Source organism: Microtus oregoni, unplaced genomic scaffold (assembly GCF_018167655.1).
Source record: "Microtus oregoni isolate MIOR12 unplaced genomic scaffold, Mior012 000054F_ref0000373, whole genome shotgun sequence".
In the NCBI taxonomy this organism is placed as follows: Eukaryota; Metazoa; Chordata; class Mammalia; order Rodentia; family Cricetidae; genus Microtus; species Microtus oregoni.
This window is the reverse complement of record NW_024543830.1, coordinates 13,386,397-13,410,764: the sequence shown is the minus strand read 5'-3', so window position 1 is coordinate 13,410,764 and position 24,368 is coordinate 13,386,397. Positions and strand designations below refer to the sequence as shown.

At 43.7% G+C, this 24,368-nt stretch overlaps 1 protein-coding gene across 1 annotated transcript; it reads right to left on the bottom strand.

Moving 5' to 3' along the window:
* Positions 1–11,862: 11,862 nt before the first annotated feature.
* On the bottom strand, positions 11,863–24,039 carry LOC121437880 (oviduct-specific glycoprotein-like). The gene is made up of 11 exons (XM_041637998.1): positions 23,991–24,039; positions 23,415–23,444; positions 22,835–23,039; positions 22,160–22,216; positions 20,638–20,803; positions 20,083–20,207; positions 18,385–18,493; positions 18,119–18,304; positions 16,751–16,867; positions 14,116–14,251; positions 11,863–13,220 (listed from the first exon to the last, which is right to left on the bottom strand). Exons 1-11 carry the CDS (start codon positions 24,013–24,015, stop codon positions 12,253–12,255), a joined length of 2,124 nt encoding a protein of 707 aa, XP_041493932.1. The 5' UTR covers positions 24,016–24,039; the 3' UTR covers positions 11,863–12,252.
* Positions 24,040–24,368: the final 329 nt, after the last annotated feature.

Genomic DNA, 24,368 nt, shown 5'->3' with positions numbered 1-24,368 from the left:
AAAATTTTCTGGTTCTATTCTTTCCTAGATTGACATACAAAACTCAAATAACCCAAAAAGTTTTAATTCCCCGTGACATGGCCTCTTTAGTCTGTGTGCTGAGTTCCTACTAAGTATCAAGCAGAGTGAGAAGCAATGGGTATATCCTAGGAATGAACACACACCAAAGCTGAAGTCTGAGAGAGACTCCGCAAGGTGACAAGGAGGTTAGGTGTGCCCCTTCTTTAAATTGCCCCTGAAGGTTTACGAGTACCTGTTAGGTTATGAAATAAGAATTCACAGCAACTGGCCACAGTGGCACACACCTTTAATCCAAACACTTGGGAGGCAGAAGCAGACAGCTTCCTAGACTACATACTGAATCCAGGACAGCCAGGACTGTGTAGAGAGACCCTGTCCCAAAAAAGTTTAAAAAAAAAATCCACTGGCTGTTAAATAGGTGTCTATTTAACACATCAAAGTAGACATGGCCACCAGGTTCTCCCAGCATCCCTGAGTCCCTGCCTATTACAGAACCCTTCTGGCTAACATACCCTACCCTAAACTTCTCCTATCCAGGCTGGGTTCCCCTTCCCTGTATAATCCAGCCATTTTGGTTACCTGCCCCCTTTTTGGTCTATCCTTTATACTCCTGACCTCTTGATCTGGCTCTTCCCTATCCTCTCATCCCTCTCCTCTCAAGGCTCAGTTCAGGATTGTGTTCACTCTGGACTCTCCCAGATATTCCTGCCTCTGGCTGTGATCTCCTTTTTTTTTATATTTATTTATTTATTATGTATACAATATTTTGTCTGTATGCCTGAAGGCCAGAAGAGGGTGCGAGACCTCTTTACAGATGGTTGTGAGCCACCATGTGGTTGCTGGGAATTGAACTCAGGACCTTTGGAAGAGCAGGCAATGCCCTTAACCACTGAGCCATCTCTCCAGCCCTGTGATCTCCTTTTTATCAACAATAAACCTTCTCCACCATACCTAGGAGCAGTCATGTCCTCTGTTTTTATTTCTTTTCTTCATTCATCTAGTGCCAAAATCACAGGATTGGCATATATAAATCCCCTTCCACAGAACTCAACCCTTCTGACCAAGCACTGATTTTATTCTCATAAGGTAATGTATGGATCATGTGTCTGCTGGCTCCTGTTACCCATCAAATTTGACCCCAAATTCTAGAGTCTGCCTTCTCAGCTACTTCTCCCCTCAATGTATGAAGTGATTACTTACATTGTTATAAGATTAAATAAAACTCAGGAGTCAGATATTGGGGTAAACCTCATAGACCCAAAGGGTAACAGAGGAATGATATATTTACCCTGCCTCTCCAGGTTTCTCAGATCTAAAAAAAAAAAAACCTCATATATGTCTTAGTCTCTCCCTAATACTTTCTGTGCCCCCATCTCAATCCTCCAAAGCTTCTATGGCTAATTCTGGTCAGCCAATCATTGACTTCGCCCTGTGATTCAAGGTAAATTTTGTTGTCAGTCTCAGAGTGTTTGTGCAAATACATATCCCACAACATTTCCTCCCTAATCAAAAATGAAAGGTTTTCAACTCTAACACAGTTATAAACTATATAAATAAGAACAATTATCAGGTTAGAATTACAATAACAATGTCCAGTTAGTTGGAAAACTCAGAGAAAATATTCTATTATCTGTCCTACCTTTGTGATTCCAAAGTTTTGTATCTAATTCACTTTATACCATAAGTTGTATTACCAACCTAGAAATGTATTTTAGACCACAAAATGTTTACTTAGATAAAACAACCAAAGCCTTTATGTCTCTCAACCTTACATCTACACTTTACATCTCTTATGTAAGTTTCTTTTCTGAATTTGATTAAAAAAAATAAAAGAAAATGGTAACTAGTCTTCAACCCCATCAGGGATCCAAGAAGGATGTAATAATACCTGGATAAACAGGAAGTGCAGAATAAACAACTTCCAAAACTATACAAATGACAGAAACATCGAGCTACCTGGACATTCACTCAAGGTTCCTCTGCAACATTGGGGCATCCACCTTTGGCCTATAGGCCTAAAATATCTAACAGACTTCTCTATGAAGCAGGAATTTTAAATGACTGTTCTATCTTGTCTTGACAAAGTTTGGCAGTCACTTTCTTTTGTGTCCTGCTTATCCAATTTGGACAGCATACTGTCAGCAATTGAGGCAAGGACAATTTCTTGTCCAGTAGCTAACTTTGCCACAATGAAACCAAACTCCATATGAAAGTTCTTGGATACCCATCATTCTTTCTTGGAGTAAATTCATGCTGCCAGGAGCAGATGTGTCTCAGTGTCATGAAGAGCTTTATTTAAATAAAACATCTCAAATGTCATATTTTGAAGGTCTTGGAATGGAAGACAATCTATCTTTCTAAAATATATCTGTTTAACCTTGAAAACATACCTAACATGGCCAAAAGTTTGAATGTTATAGATGACTAACTACAAACCTTCATTTTTAATTATCCTAAATATTTTGTAATAATTTTCAAGGACTATAATTTTGCATTACATTGTTAAATGAACTGCATAGGTACAATACCTTAAACTAGAGTAGAAACATATATACAGTATAACAAAAATAACCTTAAATTTGTATCAATATATAAAAATTTATACTAATGTAAAATTGAGATAATAGTTGCTGGTTTTAGTTTAAAGGTAGATTCAATAATCTACCCTTTTTCCCATCATTCCTATATCCCCCTTTCTTCTGTTCAGAATGAGATCCCTGAATCTAAATCTCCTTTGTTTAGTTTTCTCTCTGACCAGTATGAATAATAACTTGCAGCCAACTGCCTAAACTAAGATAAACATCCATAATCCACCAAATGGCCCAAAACCACCCACTCCACCTACTTTCTGTTGTCTGGGGGTGACAGAATCTTTGAAGGACCCTGTGAGAACTGAGATAATGATCAAGTCCTAGGAGAGCTAGCTGTTTTCCAGTCTCAGTGTGATGGGAAAGTGCAGGGCTTATCTGAAGTCCTGGCCGAAGTAGTCTACGAGGCTAAGCCATCTTAGTAACTACGTCAAAGTAGTCCTGGGCAGTTTGTAGTCAAAACTGATCTCGGATGGTAGTGTTTTTCAGCTTAGTGGCATTACCACAATCCAGGTTGAATCATTGTTGCAGAGCCCCCATCATCTTCTTGGAGACCTCAAAGATCACTGCTAGAAATAGTCACAGTTCACTGCAGAAAATTTAAATATTTTTTATTTCTTCTCCAAGGACCACAATCTATTAAATACATCTGGGATACACAAACTTAGTTCCTAGTTACCTGCTCCAGACGTAAGCCTGAAATCATGTATAGGAAGCTAGATTAAGTCTATTTCTAGAATTAGTTCTCTATAAGATCATTAATAACAAGACAGAAAATTTAAATATATAATAATTTTATAAATTTTGAGATAATATTTATACCTTAAGGAAAGTTCTAAAGAGTCAAATTAAAGACTAAGGATTATGAGGTAAGTGGCAATCGAATAGTCCCTTAATTTTGGTTTTCTTCTTTCCCATACCAGCTGGCTTTTCTGACATGAGACAGAGATTTTGGATTTTTCATTAAAAAGCATGCTTGGGTTAGAGAAAGAGAAAGCCACACACTATCTCCAAAGCTAGTTTTAATTTTTAATTGAATTAGGACTACAAAAAAAAAAGATCATTTTCTGTATGTCTGTAGAGAACAGTAGAAACAAACATTTGGAAAGCTTTATGAAATTCAGTTCTGTTGGTCAATTTTCTCTCTTTATTGGGACATTTTCTCTTAATTATTTGTCCTTCTTCAGATGTCTCTTTCTTCCTGTGGTCTTTATAATCCCTAGTTGGATGCTTTTATTCTGCTGGAAATATAAAACAAAACCCTGTTCCAATGCTAACTTTGGGGAGTTCCCATTTTCTGTGGGTTATATCTGATCAAATGAAAGATATTTGTTAGTTTTATAAGTTAGTTTAGCTTGACTGGCCATGCTGTTTGATGAACTATCACCTCTCCTAATCAAGAGTCTCTACTTTTGAATCTAATCGATTCCTTTTTAAGAACATGTTTAGTAGTTGTTTTTCTCATTCCCTAACCAAAAAGAAAAGAAGAAGGAAGGAAGGAAGGAAGGAAGGAAGGAAGGGAAAAGAAAGAAAAGAAAAGAAGGCATTATGCTGCTGCCGCCTGGTGGCAATATTCCAAACTTACAAAACATACGGTCTCCAAAAAGCCACTAGGGATAAATCCTAGTCCCACTGCCAGTCACCCCACAAATTACCAAGCTACACAACTGTCACCCACATTTAGAGAGCCTAGTTTGATCCTATGCAGGTCCCCCCACTGTCAGCCCCAAGTCAGTGAGCTCCCACTACCTCAGGTCAGCTGTTTCTATGGGTATTCCCATCATGGTCTTGACCCCTTTGTTTATATTATCTCTCTTCCCTCTCTTCAACCAGACTCTGGAAGCTTGGTCCAGTGCTTAACTGTGAATCTCTGCAACTGCTTCCACCAGTTGCTGGATGTAGGTTCTATGATGACATTTAAAGTAGTCATCAAGCTGATTACAGGGGAAGGTCATTATGACTTGACCTCTCCACTGTTGCTTAGGGTCTTAGCTGGGATCATCCCTGTGGATTCCTGGGAATTTCCCTAGTGCCAGGTTTCTCACTAGCCCCATAATGGCTCCCTCAATCAAGACAATTCTTTGCTTGCTTTCCCTCTCTGTCCTTCCCCCATCTCAAGCATCCCGTTCCCTTATGTTCTCCCTGCCCCCTTCTTCTCCCTTCCCTGTCCTGTTCTGCCCTCCCTTCTCTCCCTGCCCCACATGCTCTGAATTTACTGAGGAAATTATTTCCCCGTCCCTGGGGGATTCACGTATGTCTCTCTTAGGGTTCTCCTTGTTACCTAGCTTCTCTGGGATCCTTTACTTCACATCCAATATCCACTTATGAGTGAGTTCATACCATGTTTGTCTAACCCTACTACATGAACTGGCTTTTTGGAGCCTATTCTCTATGGAGGGATACCTTGCTCAGCCTAGATAGGTGAGGGGAGAGCCTTGGTCCTGCCTCAAAGTGGTGTGCCAGACTTTGCTAACTCCCTATGGGAGGTCTTACCCTCTTTGAGGAATGGATGGGGGGATGGTGGAACCGGAGGAAAGGGAGGGGGAACTGGGATTGGTATGTAAAATGAAAAAAAAAGTTTAAAAAAAAAGAAAGCAGTAGTCTGAGCAAGGAATGAGGAGTAAGCCAGTAGGCAGCACCCCCCCCCATGGCCTCTGCATCAGTTTCTGCCTCCAGGTTCCTGCCCTATTTAAGTTCCTTTCCTAACTCCCTGTAATGAAGAATAGTGATGTGTAAGTGTAATCCCTTTCCAAAAAACAAAACAAAACAAAATTGGTCTTGAAAGGTTGAAAATGTGACTGGAAAAAATCAAGTCGTGTGACAAAAGTGTTTTCCTAGACAATTATCTTATCACTTAAGCCCTGCTCCCTTTCCCACCCATCTCAAGACAGCCAAGCAATTACCCATCCCAGCTGTTCAAAGGCTACTCCCATTTGACATCCATGTCTCTGTCCACTGTCAGTCTCTGAACACCCAGACTTACTTAGTACAATTAGAAAGCTTGTGTTTCAGCATATTCACACATAAGCACTGAGTCTGTGACCCTGAAACAACATGGAATAATGTGTGCAAGGCGTAAGCTCCGCACTGTTCTCGCTTCATTTAAGTGCTCGTCATCAGTGGGCTGGTGAGATGGCTCAGAGGATGACAGCTCTGAGCCTGGTGACCTGAGTTTGGACCCTGAATCCACAGAGTGGAGGGAGAGGACCAGCTCCATCAAGTTGTCCTTTGACCTCCACACGAGCACAGTGGCATGTGTCTGTACACACATGAAATAAATAAGCAAATGTAATTTATATAAAGTCACCAATAATCAGGTTTCTAATGTCACCATTGCATTTAATGGAGGTGTCCACGTAGTAGGCACACACAAGTATATATGGAATAAGTCATAAAATTTGTATTTCTTCCTGCACCTTCTCCACTCCAAATTTTTAGTCAGCAGTCTGCAAGTTATAGAGCTAACTATCTAACTGGGAGAAGGCAGTAGAACTCTGAAATGTCCTATTAAAATACACATATTTTGAACCAGCAAGGTGGTTAAATGGGCAAAAGTCCCTGCCATCAAAACTGACCATCTAAGTTTGATTCCAGGACCCAAATGTTGTCAAAGAATTAACTCCCACAAGTTACCGACCTCCACACGTGTGCTGTAGCATGTACACACCCCCACATACAGAATAAAAAATAGCAATAATAAACTAAATTTAATGTAAAAATTAAACTATATTTTACCTGCTTTGATCACTAAAGAGCTCTCGTTATGTTGCCTGTAGTTTCTCATAGGAGGCGGGGATGGGATGAGAAGGCTGAACACATCTTCAGGGAGAAGCAGGGGAGGCAAGGACAAAGTCCTAAGCAAATCAATGATGATGCTGGGGAAACCAGCATGGAACTTTGTATAGGAGTCTCAGGAAAATGCAAAGAAGGATATAATTTTTTCTTGAAATAAGAAGCCTAACTTAGTCTCTTACTATATGTGCAATATTAAACCACATTCATTCTAGAATGTTCTCATTTGAATTGGAATCTTTGTTAGTCACTTTCCTGACATACTTAGTTTCTTCTGCTCTGTCTAGATCTTGGCCAGTGCCCAGGACCTGACTGCATCCAGTGTCTCCAGAACTCCATGCTGAGCTGATGAAACAAGGGGTGTTTTCCTCCCAGGAGCAAGCTTATTGGGCACCTTTAGGTGACAGAGAGAATGTGAACCCTGTACAAAACAAAACAAAACCTCAACCCCGCCCCCAGCAAGCATTCTTACCAAAGAGGAAACCCACAAACTTACACAAATACCCTGCACAGTCAACATTCTGTCCCTGCACAGGCTGGAGCAGTGGCAGAGCCTGCTGGGGAAAATCCCAGGCATCTTGCCAGGTAAATCAGCTAATGTCTTCCTGGGGAGGGGCATACTGTGTATGGAAGCTTTATTTCTGTGCCTAGACAGTCGTGAACAGAGTTCCTCCCATGTCTCCTTCATGTTTACATTAGTAGGGTTAGCTGTAGGCTTCTTCTTCACCTATTACCAGCCAGCCTTGAGCAGGGCCCCTTCAGCCCCCAGCCTGAATAACGATCAATCTTGCTAATCAAATACCTTCTACAGACAAATCCGAGAGTGATAGAAACTCATGCTCTTGGAACCTAGACAGCTTCACTCCCCACTGTCTCTGCAACACATCCACACCTGCACAGAATTAGATTTGCTTTCATCTAAAGAAATAAATGGTGCTGGTTTTTCACAGTTGTATCTCTCATTTTTACTTTGAACTTTGAAAATCCCCAAGTTCCAAAGGTTTTTTGAGAGGATGGCAAAAGAACCGCATTCCAGGCTGCGTATCAACCTGCATGTATGTATGAAACCATAGAACAGTCCACTCCCAACACTGTTATCCTGACCCTCTCTGCATTCCCAGCTTGCGTATAAACCTTTATGCGTGTATGAGACCATAGAACAGCCCGTTCCCAACACGGCTATCCTGACCCTTTCTGCTGTGAGTGGTACTGAAGCTGGTGATGTTGCTCAAAAAGTAAAAGTATTTGTCACACACACAAGCCTGATGACCTGAGTTTGATCCCCACGACCCACAGTGGAAAAAGAAAATCAAGTCCTGCAAGTTGCTTCTGACCTCCACGTGTCTAGCCTTTGTCTTTGCTAATTTTGTGAAGCTTTAGCTATTTGGAGAAACTAAGTCATATAAGAAAACTGCAATATTCTATAAAAGTGCACTGTTAAACAATCAGAAAGACGAGGTTCCCAGTCTCTTTGTAGGCTGAAGTCATATTTTTAAAAAAAACTGCAATATTCTATAAAAGTACACTAATGTTTAAACATCAGAAAGACAAGGTTCCTTGTCTCTCTGTGGGCTGTCTTTAAGGTTTAAAGTTTGATTTTAATGATAAAGAGTCTCAGTTAAACCTTCATTCAAATTTATTTTTTTAATTTATTTATTTATTAAAAATTTCTGTCTCTTCCCCGCCACCGCCTCCCATTTCCCTCCCCCTCCCCCAATTAAGTCCCCCCCCTCAGCCCGAAGAGCAATCAGGGTTCCCTGTCCTGTGGGAAGTCCAAGGAACCCCCACCTCCATCCAGGTCTAGTAAGTTGAGCATCCAAACTGCCTAGGCTCCCACAAAGCCAGTACGTGCAGTAGGATCAGAAACCCATTGCCATTGTTATTGTTCTTGAGTTCTCATTCATTCAAATTTATAAAGCTCAAACTTAACAGAGATAAAATTGTAAAATCCTCATCTACTAAAAAGCTACTGATTTGTTGCAAAGTGTTAAAGGCAATTGAGACATGCAAGTTAATGGTCAGTCACCTTATAAATGATCATATTCTTTAATGTGTTCAGAACTACACTTGTGGTCATGCTAAATAGAAATACAACTCATTTGCAGGGGCAAACTTTGGCCTTCTGCATATGTGAAAGCTAAGCCTGAAGCAAGTAAAAAAAAAAAAAGAAAGAAAGAAAAGTAAAGTTTGCTTGAAATCAGGTAGACTTAACGGATTAACAACCCTCAATCCCCTCCCTTGTGAATGAAAATGAGGACATGATCCCTTCTAGATATGGTCGAGAACATTTTTATTACAGACTCGAGGGAGAGGACAGCCAGAAGAAGCATCAGGAAGAGTCCAGACCGAACATGGCCAGCAGAATAGACCAGGCCATGAGAGGAGGTGGGGAGAGCAAGAGAAGGAGAGGAAGGAGGAGAGAGGGGAAACAGACGAGAGGACAAGAAGCAGAACCAAGAGCAGAACTGAGAGCCCATAGCTAAAATGGCTGAGTCATATAGGAAAGACAGGGGGCAGTGAAGCTCGGGGGCCGGAGAGGTTTAGAATACGGGGTGGGGTATGCCCGCCAGGATGACTCTGTAACAGGAGTCAAATAAGCAGGGATTTAGGGAGCCTAGAGCCTAGCATAGACCTTGATATGCTAATAGGCACCACAGACATAGGTTAATGGAGGAGCCATATTGTCTCTGAGGGAATGCTGGTGTTTGTCTAAATAGCAGACTTTAGGAAATGGAATTTCTTGAGCCCTAACACCCTAATAGACAAAAATATCAGCTCTGGTAGCAGCAACTGAGGCTATCTCCAAAGACAGGCAGCAAGGGACTCCATCTGTGCCTTGCTTTGAATGTGGTAATGTTAACCTCTAGGCAAAGAACTGCCCCCATGACTAACCCACCACCCAGCCCCCACCCAAGCACTGGACACTGTTGGGTTCACCGCCCTACTCTGACTTACCAAGGGACGTCAGTTTTCCCAAGTCCTCCCTACACAGGAAAATCTCTCAGACTTTTTGAGTCTAGAGGCCAAAAGCTGATACTGCCTTGTGTGGCAGCCAAAGATGGAAGGCCTCTACTCCAAACAACACTATCAAGATCACCGTAGAGGATCGCAGGGTGGCTGTCCAGGCAGCAGGTAAGCCTGTCGTTTTAGCTGTTACAGACGTCATCTGGTTTATGCTTCCTACTCAAACTTTCCTTCTCAGATCTCGCTGGTGGTGTTGATTGTTCGCCCTGTTTTATCCGTTTAACAGCGGCCAACACCAGGTTCTCCCACAAAGGCTGCAGCGGCCAGGTCAGTCCATTTTGTAAGTAAAAGCCAGGTCTTGCTTTTTCTTTTTGTTTTTTCAATAACCACAGATTTTTTTTAATGCGCATGGTAGCTCACACTTATACCACAGCTACTTGGGAGGCAGGGAACAGAAGATTGTGTGTTTGTGACCAGCCTGAGGTCTGTAGCCTTCCCAAGTCAGCTAGAAGGCTAGAGAGTGAGGCTTCATCACAAAACCAGCAAGCAATAACAAAGCATGACCTTTGTTTTCGGTCTCAGGTTGTGGGATATTTTATTCATTTTGCTTTTTGTGGGGCTCATCACCCTACACCCAAGTTAGGTATACAATTTTGGATTTTCTAAGATAGGTAGATTATGGAGTATTTTCTTTAAATTTACCAGACACAAATGAACTGGAATTCAGTACCTTGTGAATGTAATCTTTACTTGATAATTGTTCTTATTGTATGCAGTCATACTATGTTAAAGTTAAAACTTTTCTCTTTTGTTTAGAAAGAAAAAGGGGGAAATGCTGGGGAATATTTTCAGGTTTGTGATTTTTGTTTATGTTGCATTTGTTTAACTCTGTGAAGCTGTGTCTAAAACACCCGATGGTCTAATAAAGAGACGAAAGGCCAATAGCGAGGCAAAAGCAGGTCTTGCTTTTTCTCCACCTACTAGGTCTCCTGCTGCTAAAGGCAAACCCACCGACAGGTTTACCCTGCTGGCAGGCTTCATGCTGAGAGAGAAAAACTCACAAAACAAGCTTCAGTGTAAACACAATTGAAGCTACCATGCTGTTACTCAAATGTTTACTTTCATTTAAAAGAACTTGCTTTTCAATGACTGCTCTCAACAATCAAGCCCTTATGTCTCATAGCAAATGATTAGATGTTTCCAGAAGGGGAAAAAAAAGGAAGTTTATGCAAATTGTAAAGGTCTAAGGAAGTGATTTAAGGTATGTGAAAAACAATGAGACTTAAATAGAATACGAGGCATGACTTCAAAAGGTCAGAGTCTTAACATTAATCATTGGGGTTCTAGTAAGTTATTAATGTAGCCTTGGTAAAAACCCTGGCTACTAAAGCTTTTTTTTTATCACAGGCACAAAATTTATAAATTTCTCTTATATTCAGAATATAGTCCATTTCCCACAAAGTGTTGCCCAACTAACTCACAGCACTTAGATCTAGAGACTTCAGAATGTCACCTACAATCATTTTAAACAAACTCCCGTCTCCCACTTGGTGATGTCCTGCTTTAAATAAATTCCAACTTGCTTCCCAAGGGAAACTCTTCTCAGAATCTATGTTGTAGTAGGCGTTAAGCAACACCTAAGGAGAAAGTTCTAGAGACTGGCATGTTGCATTAAGACCATAGAGATGGGCAAGGGGGATGGCTACAGTGATAAAAAGGCTTAACACATAAGCCTGACAACCCAAGTTTGAGCGAAGAACTCCATGAAGAGCCCGCCTGTATGCATGTGGTCCATGTGTGCGCCTTCACCTAGTGCTGGAATTAGAAACAGTTTTAAGTCTGGGTTCTGAGAACAAAATCCTATTCTCTGGAAGATAGCCATTTCTCTTCATTGCTAACCCATCCTTCCAGCCCCTATAAAAAATAGTTTTAAATTAATGTTTTGTTTTCTCATCATCTTCTTGAGGAGTAAGTAAGGGAGGGTGTTTTTATAAAATAAAATAAAATTTTCCAAACAGAAAATGTCCTTGGAAATCCACTTTCTTCCTCTCCCTCACAGCTCCCTTCGAGGATCGTGGGAAACCTTTCTAGATGAGATAGATTTTTGGCTCTGGTCCCCAGTGATGTTGTGTGGGTGCTCGTGTTAGAGACGGAAACTCATCATCTACAAAGAGAAACATCTTTATAGACTAGACTCAAAGATGTTTCCAAAACCAGCAATGGAAGGAATTCACCTTGAAAGAAAGAAGCTGACAATTGGATTGTTGACAACATTTTAAGAATCTCAGCGTGAGCTGCAGAAATCACTCTGAAGTTAAAAGTACTTGCTGCTCTTGTACAGCCCAAGAATTGGGTTGGTAGTACCCATGCCAGGCTAGAACTCTGATTCCAAGAAGTCAATGCCCTCTTATGGCCTCCACAGACACCTGAATGTGTAGGGCACACACGCATAAAACATAAAAATAAAATAAATGGAGGGACCACAGGAAGGTTCTCATGCTTCCAGTTTATTCAACAGAAAGGAAATTACCCTATGGTGGCTTTGGTGTCAGCTTAGCCCCACAAAATGCTCATGGGTAGCAGCCTGAAGTGGCTTCTGTCATATCATATAGAAGAAAAAGCAAGGGTTTTCCCCTAGGATTTGCCACCAAGAGAGTTCATTGATACATAACAATGTGTCCTGAATTTTCTTTTTCTTAAGAGAGAGGAGATTTGTTCGAAGAGTTGTTGAGTTGACAAAGGAGAGTTCCCATCAGTAAGAGTGAAGCCATTTTCAAAAGAGAAAGGAGCATATCCTGGGGACAGGATGATGGAGCCAGAGGGCAGCATCCTGTCCTCCACTTCTACGTAAGGACCAGTTCACCCATCCTGGGAGTAAGTTTCCACCTCAGTAATCAAATTTCCCCCACTCTAGAGATGTATTCTGCCCATTGGGGATAACTGACATCTCTCTAGGGGGAACAGTAACCCTTTCAAGGGCCACAGCCTTCTTTCTAGATGTTCCCTCCTCAATGGGAGTCATAGTCTGAAGATAGGCAAGAGTTGTAACCATCTCTGCAGAGGTCACAGACTGATTGCCCCCTGTGGCCGTGGTCTCTCCCCCAGGGGTCACAGACTGATTACCCACTGTGGCCATGGTCTCTCCCCCAGAGGTCACAGACTGATTACCCACTGTGGCTGTGGTCTCTCCCCCAGGGGTCACAGACTGATTACCCACTGTGGCCGTGGTCTCTCCCCCAGGGGTCACAGACTGATTACCCACTGTGGCTGTGGTCTCTCCCCCAGAGGTCACAGACTGATTGCCCTCTGTGGCCGTGGTCTCTCCCCCAGGGGTCACAGACTGATTACCCACTGTGGCTGTGGTCTCTCCCCCAGAGGTCACAGACTGATTGCCCACTGTGGCCATGGTCTCTCCCCCAGGGGTCACAGATTGATTGCCTACTGTGGCCGTGATCTCTCCCCTAGAAGTCACAGACTGATTGCCCACTGTGGCCGTGGTCTCTCCCCCTGGTATCTGTGTCTGGACTATCACTGTCATCTCAGTGATGGTCTCAGACAGAAGGTCCAGTGAGGTTGTAGCATTTGCCCAAGGAGCCATGGTGTTACTTCCTAGAGCTACAGTATGTGTTGCAGGAGACATTGTTCTCCCAGGGGTCACGAATCCACCATTAGGGATTGTAGTCACATTTTCATACTTTCTGGGGCCCTCAGCAGCCATAGCCTCTCCTCCTGGCGGCAGAATCTTTACAGCATCAGTGGTCAACTCCTCTGTCACAGGCGGACTCTCAGAACCAGGTCCTGAGGAATTCACAGGCGATGTAAACCAAAATCGTGGCAAAGGAGTTGAGCTGAACTCTGGAGAAAAATTATCAGAAAAAAAAATGGTAAGATTTCCACCTCTCCTTTTCCTATCCTTTATCAACTCCCAACAACTCCAAAGCTGAAAAATCTGACCCAAAAATCCAGCATTGAAGAATTTCAAGATTTACTTCCCAGAGGGAAAAGATAAAAATCTCACCACACTGAAGACCTGTTCCCTTACCCTGAAGTGTTATCATAGACCCAAACTGTGGGCCTTATGTGGATTTGCGGCATTTCTGGTGGCTAATTCATGGAAGGCTCTTAGGTCCCTTTGTTTATACCCTCACTTTAACCTCTCTGGGTACCTCTAGCCAGACCCATTGTTCAAGGCCTAATTTGTTGTTAGAACACCTCAAAGAGAGGCCGTCCACAGCCATATTGGAGGAGGTGTCAGAAACAAAGCTGAGGCCTGGAGACTCCAGATCACAAGTGGTAAACCTTAGATTAGAACCCGTGTAAGTGCTTGTCCTGGCTGAGCTTCAGCCCTGATCTCTAAGGGAATGCAGCTCTTACATTCGATGTCCCAACTGCCAGTGCAGCTGCTACTGTCAAAAGGTGTGTGTGTGTGTGTGTGTGTGTGTGTGTGTGTGTGTACAGCTTTTCTAGTCCCCTTGTTCAAGAAATGAGAAGAAAAACCAGGAATGAACGTTAACTAGGAAACAGTATGCTGTTAGACCATTAGCTCATTTAGTTTGTCAAAATGCCCTGCGTCTGGGACTATCTCACTTTCAGATGAGGCAAAGAAAGATCAAGGAGGTCAAATTTGGTTGACATTAAAGTTTGCTGTCTTCCTTCAACGTCATGTCAAAGAAGTTACACCCAGCAGAATAGACCCACCAGTGTCTGGTCTGCCACTTAGAACCCTGCCTTCCTGGTCCTCGTTACTTACCTGCCTGTACCAAGAGCTCATTCAATATATGGACAAGGGGAAAAGGGCCATTGCCACAGAAAGTGCCACTGACGTCATCCATATCCAGTGTCCACAGCATGGCACCCCCAAAATGTTCCTTTTTCACAAACATTGCCTGCAAAAGTAACAATCAGTTACTAACCACCCTCCAGTCTGGGTATAGGGGGAAGAACAGAAGATGAGCAAACCTGCAGAAGGCAATGAAGGAGGACGTTTATAAAAAGAATCACCTCTATTTCTCATTAGCTATGGAACCTTAAAATTTTTATATGACTCTCTTCTTCCTTGATCACCTCATTCCAGAAAAATAGTATTTCCAATATTTCCAAGACCAATATTTCCAAGAATGACTACATACTACAACATGAACGTGTTTTGAAGATACTCTATACTAAGTAAAATAATCAGATAAAAGAAAAATGATGAAATCGATATGATTTCACTTATTGTGCTAAGTATTTAAAGCAGTCGAACCCACAGAGGCAGGAAGTAGACTAGTCATTGTCAGGTGCTGTGGGGGGGGGGAGGGAGGGAGTTAATGTTTATGGGTTCAGAGTTTGAATTGGGGAAGATGGAGAAGCTGTAAAGACGAACGGTAAGAGAGCCAAACGACATGTGAGCACACTTAATGGCACTGACTTGTGGGTTTCAACATGGCTAAAATGCAGGGAAGGCATGACGGTTCGTGCTTGGAATCTCAGCACTCAGCAGCAGGAAAAGCAGTTCAAATCTAGTCGTGGTTACAAGTGAGTGCCTACACGTGACCCTGTCTCAACACCCCCACCATTAAGCAATAGGTAAAATGGTAAACCTTACGTGTTATGTAGGTAGGAATACTCCTTCACTTTAGCAGGCACAGAGCCAATGTTTCCTGATGTTAGCTACTGTTTCCATGCCCCTCGCCTGCTACCATCGTCACCATCAAGCTGAACTACGAGATCATTTTATCTTTTAAAATCTTCCACATACTTAATGTTACAGTGCTGTTGAAAAGTAACCATGAAACAGATACCGTGCGCCCTTTATACAGATGGGAAGATTAAAAGGCTATCCTCCATGACTTTTAAAGTTTAGCTATAACTAAATGGCAGGGTTTGCACTCAAATTCCGAACCTGTTGTTATTTTGCTGGGTGCTTTCTGGTAGAAACAAACAAACAAGTCCCCAAAGATTCTATCCTATTTAAATATCTGTGTGACATTGCTGAGCCATGTTGCTCTTTTGTGAGATTTATTTTCCAGAAATGTAAAATACAAGAAAGGAGGTGAAGAGTGACTATTAGTTTGAAGCTCTAAGGGTTCTAGAAGCATATCCTACCTACAAGCTATACGTTTCCTTGGACCACAGAACAAACTATTCATAGTGAAACAGGAAGCCAGAACAGCATCTTGAATTGGCTCCCTACCCTAGTTCTCCTGCCTCTGTGTGTTTGCCCCTTTAAATACTTAGCATGATAAGTGGAATCATACAGACTTTATCAGTTTTCTTTTGACTGATTATTCTACTTAGCATAATAGCTTCAAAAACTCATTCACATTGTAGTATATAGGTATTCTTTCAGGCCTAAAAATATTGGCAATATTATTTATTTTTCTCGAATAAGGTGGCCAAGAAAGATAAGAGTCATATGAAATTTCTAAGATTCCATAGCTAATGAGAAGTAGAGGCTAGAGTTCAATGCAGATTATAGTCATAAATGTCCTCTCTTCATTGCCTAGTGTGAGGAGCTGGAGAGATAGTTCAACTCTTAAGACCACTTACGGCTCTTACAGAGGACCCAGGTTTGCATCCCAACACATACACAGTGGCTCATAATCATCCGTAATTCCAGTTTCAGGGAAAACAACACCCTCTCCTAACCGTCAAGAGCACTAACCATGCTAGTGGTACACACACATACAAGCAGGAAAAGCGTTCGTATCCATAAAATAAACCAGTCTAGAAAACTTTAAGGCACTGTGACAAACTGAGGCTCTCCTGGCTGTGCGTGAGGTTTGGACCACCGAGCAGGCTGGACATTGTGAAATTTGGAGCTTAGACAGAAGGGCTAAACTGCCCGGCTTCCCTCTCCACTGGCATGAACAGTCCAATCTGTTTCTGTGTCGACACTGGGGTGGTGATGAGGGAGGGGAGGGAATGGTCTTTGAGCACAGGCAAGTGGCTCTGGGAGAATGTGGAAAGATGGCTATCCACTTTAGCATAATTCGCCTGCTTCCTTTGCTAACTCGCCTGCCCTAGGCAGGAGCTAAAATATTTAAAGTAGTTATGTCTCAATAATGGCTCCAAGTTTCCAAACTGAAAGTCATACACCAAGCCACATATTCCCAGTGAAGGATTAAACTCTCACCAGTATTTTAGACTCTTCATAGAAATACCCTGCCTCACCCAAATTCTACTTTAAACCTGTGAGAAGATGTCGCTCAAAATTCACCATTTCTTCCTGCCCCCTCCTCCCTCAGGAAGCCTTTCCTCATTCCTGACACATGGATGGCTGGTGAACTATAAACCCTGTCTGCACACATGTGCACACGCGCATACGCACACAGTATACAGGAGAGTCCCATCAAAGCGAATGAGAATCTGAATGCTGGAACAGGAAAGAACAAGCGTCTCACCTTGTAACTGAAGCTGATGGTGTCATCATAGCCAACCCACTCCTGCCCCTGGTAGGCATAGGGGACATATTGATAATCAATCCAGTGTTTCTCTGCACTCTGGATAAAGGAACAGACCTGCCAGGAGGACACAGTAAGATCCATGAAATGCCTTGAAGAGAAGTACCAGGAGACTCAGTTGCTTCTTGTCAGGAGAAAGGATCCAGGGGAAACCTTTCCCAGGGAGAGAGCAAGCAAACTGTTCACAGAGGCCTTCCTCTACATACTGACTATGTCCCTTCTGTTACATGGCCCTTCCTCTAGTGTCCATGGTTTACACAAAAGGAAGAAAGAAAGAAAGAAAGAAAGAAAGAGAGAGAAAGAGAGAAAAAGAAAGAAAGGTAGAAAAGTGACTGACATTCACCAGAAACAAAGTAAGTCAGGGTCTGGTAAATAACACCAGCGCCACAACACTAAGACGAATAAACCTGACCAGTGACCAGGACTGCATCTCTTCTGCTGTCTTCAGAAACAAGTTTCTCTTGTGTTGTTTAGAGCTCAGAACCAGCTGCCCCATCTAGGCAGCTATCTTACTAGTGCCTCTAACGGTCTTGAAGGCAGAGTAGACTAGGTTGTTAGAACCCACCACACTCTTGAGTGCCCATTGAAATCCCAGTACTGTGCTAGAAACCGAATGTTGCAGAGACAACATTCAAGTTCTGCTGTAGAAGTTAATATCTAAGTCATTCTTTGTGAGGTTTTTGTGGTTGTTGTTGTTGGTTAAGTTGTTTGGTGGTTTGGTTGTTCAGTTGGTTGTACTTTAAAGGTTTTGTGTGCTGAAGTTTCCATAATCTATCATGCCCTCAAAAAAACATTCTTTCAACTGTGTTATCATGCACAGCCATGTTTCATAAAATTATCAGGAAAATAGTTCCAGTGATCCAATGGGGAGCAGAGCTTAGAGGCCCATGCAGCAGCTCCATCCCTCCCTAAAGGAGGGCGATAACTCTTCAACTGGCACCCTGCTGTCCTCTACTTACCCCCAAAATTCTTCTGTGCATATGTGCTTGTGTGTGTGTGTGTGTGTGTGTGTGTGTGTGTGTGTGTGTGTTTAAAAGGCGTGCACTTTATTTAGGCCATAGACCAATTTACCTATGTAACATTTAAGATTTTCCTTTCCATCCATATTCTCCCTGGCCTCTTACCTCTCACAAAGGCCTCCACAACCCCAAATTGAAAAAAATTTTTCAGTGAATTTCCCTTGTCTGGAAAAAAAAAAGTCTCTTTGCCCTGTCTCTAGCTCTCATGCACCATTGCTCTTGCACCAGCTCTTGCTCCAGCTTGAGGGAGGAGCCCCAACTACTAGACAGAGGTCTCTGATCCCATCACCTCATAGTAAGCCAGGAAGCCAGCCTGCTTGGTGTACTTCCCAGGAGATCCTGGTCCCGTGGAGGCAGCCTGCAATCCATTCTTAGATGCACTGAGCAGGTGAAAGGTACGTCCATAGGCGGGGAAGCCCATGAGTAGTTTCTCTGCGGGTGCCCCAAGATTTCTCCAGTAATTCATAGCATATGCCTGTGGGTGGGAAGAAGATAACCTCACCAACTGCCTGGGCTCGAGGATGAAAATCTAGATCACCTGAGGTCTTCCCTTACCGAAGATTTGGAGTCTTCAGGAAGAGAGAACAGAGGACTGTTGTGTCCTGTAAACCTTTCCCAACTTCCGTGTAAGTCATAAGACAAGACACTAATGAAATCCAGACGTCTGTGAGGAACAGAGGAGCAGATATGAATGTCAGGCTAACTAAACTACCCAGTTCAGATCATCACAGCACCATTCAACTAAATAGCTGTAAGTCAACCATCAAAGCTTTTTGCTCTCACGGACCTGCCCAGGGTCAGCAAGGCACCTTGGGATACAATGAATTGCTGGCTAGGGATAGCTGCACACCAAACTCTGTGCATCCTGAGAGGATAGGTGGAGGTGAAAAGAGCTCAGACAAGGAAGTGAGGACATGCAGGCCGGACAGAGTGCAGGCAGAGGTTTAAATAAACTGTCAGGAATCGAACCACAGTGCCGTCCCATAGGAGGAAAACAGATGTTTGCCAAAGAACCGCTGATGCCCACTCTCCCAGAATGCTTTCGTTATCATAGTGGCCGAATGTTACCTGAGTATGTATCATGCCAGAATGTAAGGGCTTATGCTGGTTGTCTAATTTAATCTGGTGAATGTCATAAATAGACTCGCCCTCTCTGTCTGTCTGTCTGCATGTCTGTCTATCTGTCTGTCTTTCAGGGTAGTGTCTTTTTTTGTTGTTGTTTTTTTGTTTTGATTTTTCGAGACAGATTTTTGGAGCCTTTCCTGACCTGGAGCTAGCTCTTGTAGACCAGGCTGGTCTCGAACTCACAGAGATCCACCTATCTCTGCCTCCGGAGTACTGGGATTAAAGGCATGTGCCACCACCGCCCAACTGGCAATGTCTTATTATATAACCCATGCTGATCTAGAACTGACTATGCAACCCACGCTAATCTCAAACTCTTGATCGTCCTTCCTCTACCTCCCTGGTGCTGTGATTACAGATGAGTATATAATATCATATCCAACCAACATTTTACAGTTTAAAGGTAAATCATTGGGAACTCATATTAACAAATATTTTGAAAGTCACCCAGATAGGTCAAGGTAGTACTCTCTCATTGTTACCTGGCAACACAATGAGCATTAATAAGCTTTCTTCCCTGTTGGGTCTCTCTTTTCCTCCCACGTGAAAACACCCTCCCTCCTGCGAATACACAGGGGCAGCATGTCCTCTTTCTCCACGTGAACCTTGGTTTCTTTCTCTTTAATACTTGACTGTGAGTCAAGAAAATGAGTTCAGAGCCAGCGTGTCTAGAAAGATTTATAACCTACCTATTTTTGTCTGCTTTTTTAACTTTTGCAAAAATATCTCCTCTAAAATGTGAGTCCGGCTGGGCATTCCTGTGTTGCTTTCCACGGCATTGCATGCTACTCACCTGCCCTCTGACACTATCGTCGATTGCATGTTATATGTCTATTCGTGTGCTCAGGGGAGGAAGAGGCCGGCCCCATGGCATTTGCCATCTATGTGTTCCAGCAATGGGGCCCTGAAGAAGACTCTACCTTTGGTGATGGTGTTATAAGTCAGCAGTACAAAACCCAGTTCTGAGTTTTTGGATAAAAGCCCAGGGATGGGGAGCATATCATTCCCATCCTCACCTCATTAGCCCCTCACTCCACTCCTCAGCTTATCCCAGAACCTCACCAACATGGGGACAGCAAACAGAGGCTCAGACAGTCCTCTAGCCACTTTGGAACAACATCCACTCACCTTCCTAAAAAGCGCACATCATAAGACGTCTGTATGATGTATGGGACACCAGACACAGCAGCCGACAGCAGCAGCCTTGGGCGCTGGGTGAGCAGTGCCTCCTTCTCAAAGGCAAACTGGAGCTCCTAGGGGGGGGGGGGGGGGGGAGAGAGAGAGAGAGAGAGAGAGAGAGAGAGAGAGAGAGAGAGAGACCACATGCAGAAATTTTTTACACTCTTTAAGCCAGGCCTGGTTCAGAAAGAGAACACAGGCTATGTGAAGACAGACAGCATACCAGCATGATATTTGAGTTAACACAGACAAAGAGAGCAGGCTGGGAACAAGGCCCAGAAACTCCAGAGAGAAAGTGTCCCTTAGGCTACAGAGCTGGGGCAAGATCCAGAGGGAGACAGAAACAGCCACAGGGCAACCACTCCACAACAGTGTGACTCAGCATGTCCAGGGAATGTCTGTAGAAGAATATTCTGTTCCTTTCCTCTGCCTGCCCCAAACTTATGTTACCTAACACCCACTGACCCCAAATGAAAAGTAAAACCATTTTCTTATTGGCCTTACTTCCACTAAGAAGAGAAAATTCCACCGGTCATTCGCCGGGCTGCCTCGTAATCCAGGGTACAAGAAGAAGAGATCAAGCCCATCAAAACCATGTGTTCTCAGGAAGAATATAACTGAATCAATGAACTCCTCACGGCTGGCAATTGTGGATAGCATAGAGGTGAACCTGCAGGGAGACCAGGGTAAGGCAAAGAACACTGTCTTCAAAATCAGCGATCTCTGAGGCCCTAGAAATGTCCCCATCTCATGGCTTAAATTGTCACAAGAAGCAAAGTGCTCTCAAGAAGAATTCCCACTCTCGACCCTTTTATTCTTTGGCTTTATTTGATTTTTTGTTTGTTTTTTTTCCATAGCAAAACACTCAAGAGTAATTCTTGCTTATCAGAGCTGAACTTGAAGCAAATCCAGATTAACCTTGTGAAAAGTGATTATAAAATAAGTAGACCTAGAAATAAATGGACCGGGACGCCATTGTCTATCGGTCACCACTCAGCTGGGCCCCCTTGAGGGGCAAGGACACCTGGAAGAAACCTTGAAAGTTCCTTAATACTTGTGACTCTTGCTTTCTTTTCCTAATAATTTAAAATACAGCCATTTCACAAGACATCATCCATCCATACATATTTACATGCGTGCATACATGAATACATAAATACATGTGGCATCTCATTTGACTTTAGGCTCACAGCAAGTCAAAGAACCAGAGATGAGGCCTGGGGTTGGACAGAGCTAGTTGTTAAACACCTCCCACCTGGAATCCTCCATCCTACCTGGGGGTCCCAGACTGTTAGGTCTCTCTCCAAAGCTGAAAGGCAGGCTCTGCCCCCAGACCTTAGCTAGGAAGCAAGGAAACTTTCCTTCTGAGAATATGAAGGTAGTTTGTCATTTCCCTATTGTATCTTGGATGGGGTCACTAACAAAAGTGGCCACTGCATGAAGGATGCTGAAGGATGCGTGCTGTGAGTCCCTGCAATTGCACCAGCATATCCTGGGTTGCTTCTTTATCGCTAACACAGCCAGCTCCATGCACAGAGTGGGAAAGCCCAGGGCCTGTGAGGTTTGGGGGTTACTCTTCTTGTCCTATATAAAACTTTCTTCAGAAATAAAGGTGCTGCCTCCAACAAAAGTAACTCAAGATTTATTTGTGGGTGTCCCATTTTGCCTGTCACTCATTTCTGGTCCTAAGTTTCACATCTGATGCCTAAATTCCTTGGTATTTTTTCCCATGGATTTGTATCTCCAAGTGGTCTTGTGTTTTGTTTTGTTTTGTTTTGGGTATATTTTCAGATGGTACCAAGGGTCAGACACAGGGTCTTGTCTTATTGTGGTCATGTTCTCTGCCACTTGGCCGCACTCCCAGTGTTAATGTACCATATTATCCATATTGTCTGTCATGTTCCCCTGCCCCTCTTCTCATACTCGCACGCGCGCGCGCGCGCACACACACACACACACCATTATTCTCACTTCCAGCTCATCTTGCTCTACCTCCCAGAGAGAAGACAGTGGCAGGGCAGCTCACCGTGATGTGCCGAAGTTCCAGCCTCCAATGGACAGCAATGTTTTCAGGGCCCTGTTCCTGGGATGTGGGGAAGAAAGTGGGTAAGTAGGTCCTTACTCTAGGGGCAGCAGCGGTCACTGCTCTTCTTTCTTCTGGGCTTTGGGAAAACATTGGGAAACGGAGAAGGGGACATGAGAAGAATAGGAAAGGGCATGTGGAGGAGACCATAGAAGTAAAGGAAATGGAGATGAATAATCACTCCAAAGACCCTTACAGCTCTGTGCACCAAGACTACAAAGCGCCCCAAGCTCCCTCACTTCCCAATAACATTTTCAGAGAAGAGTCTAAAAATCTCTCGTCACTCATCTTCCCATTCACTGAGCAATAACAATGTGCCTTTGACTGAAATGTAACAGCAAGCACATAGGCAAGCACCCCACGCCTCTTTGAAGCACCTAACACCTCAAAGGGGGAGCCAGAGTTTACCAGGAGAAGGGAGTGTGAAGCCATCCACGGACAGGCAACACTAACTACCAAGTCATCAAGGCAAGAAGCAGCTCAGGGGGCTGGTCAACAGAGAGCTCTTAGTTAGTGCTCAGATCCCCACTTGAGAGAAAGGTAGGATTAGAAAGACCAGGGAAGCTGAATTTTCCTCTAGCTCTAAAATCTGAGACCCCAGCAGCACATCTAACATACCTCTCCTTGAGTTTGTTGAACTCTGGGTAGAGAACGTTCTCATCCTGGAGATTATTGGCAACAATCTGATTGTTGCTCATTGAGGCAAAGGCAAATATCAGGTGTGTACAAAGAAAGGGGTCCAGGTCACGGGGCAAGATGGAGGCAGGGCCTGGCCGACTGTGAGCCCAGTTGGTGAAATAACACACCAGCTTGTAGGCAGTACCTGGCAAGGACGCAAGTATTAGCAGAGAGCATGGGGCAAAGAGGGAGCTCGGCTTCCAGAGGGTAGAGAAAGCCCAGCCAAAGGGACCAGGCCACTGTAACGGTCTCCAATCCATCCACATACATCAACACCTCCTCCACATGCCCCTAAAACTCTTGCCTTCGCTGCTGGGAGAAGAGAGAAGCTCTTATCAGTCTAGATCCAGGGACCTATTGAGCCATACAAACAAGTGACCAGCATCCTGTGCTGAATTCCAATGGATTTAATAACCTCTGACAAAGGAGCCAAGTCAGGTAGAGTCCAGGAGACACTGAAGGGAGATTTCCTAGCCAGAGAATCTCCCTGGCTATGGAGGAGAGAAGGTGGTTTCCTTACCATCACTGTGTTTCATCAGAAGAACCAGCCCTGCAGGAAATGAAGAAATTCATGTACACACGCACTGTGGCATGCCCCTGCACACCCTCCGATATGCAAGTGACCCCTCCAGCTAACACCATATACACAAGCAGATGCACCAATGGTGACGCACATCAGCCACTGGTTTCCTCTCCTTACAGGTTAACAGTGGAGCTAGTCTAAGCCCCTTTCCTAGTAGCTATCACCATGTACCTACACATGCTCTGCATAGGGTCGACGGCAGAAGTCCTGCTAAAGCGCTCAGCCAGCGGTTCTCAATTCTGGCTATAGATTCAATAGTACTCATATCACAGTCCTCTTCTCAGAAATTCTGAATAAACTGGTCCAAGAGGAAGCCCAAGCAAGAAAACAACTTGGTTGGAGACCTGCTTCTCTGGCCCTTCCCCATTTAGTGCCTCTGATTCTTTGTTATGACTTATCTCATATTTGTTAATCCAGACTCTCTGAGTCCCGGACTGCTCTACTGGGCACCAGGGAAATGACAAACTGGTATCTCCTGAACTTTGTGGCATTGCTAGGATCCGCCATACTCACCAGCCAAGAGCAGCAGCCTCCCCATCTCAACTGTCTGGCAGCTACGGGGATGGAGCTCAGGACCCTTTATTAGGAGCTGGCCTATGTGCAGCATGGGGAGAGCCCAGCTGCTCATACGTGCCATGCCAGAAACGATGACTCAAGAGTCACAATGACCTCAGAAATACTTGTACTCCCACTTCAGAATAGCCAGAGTTCTCAGGGCCAACGAAGTCATATCTCTGGCCTGACACGATCAGAGAGTCAGTGTTCACCACAGGCTATAACAAAGACAGGGGCAGTGATCCTGAGCCTTGTCTGGCAATTGGCCCCATTTGCTGGTATTCTGTTTCCCACAGCTGAGGTGGAGGAAAAACACTGCATGATGGGATAGGTCCA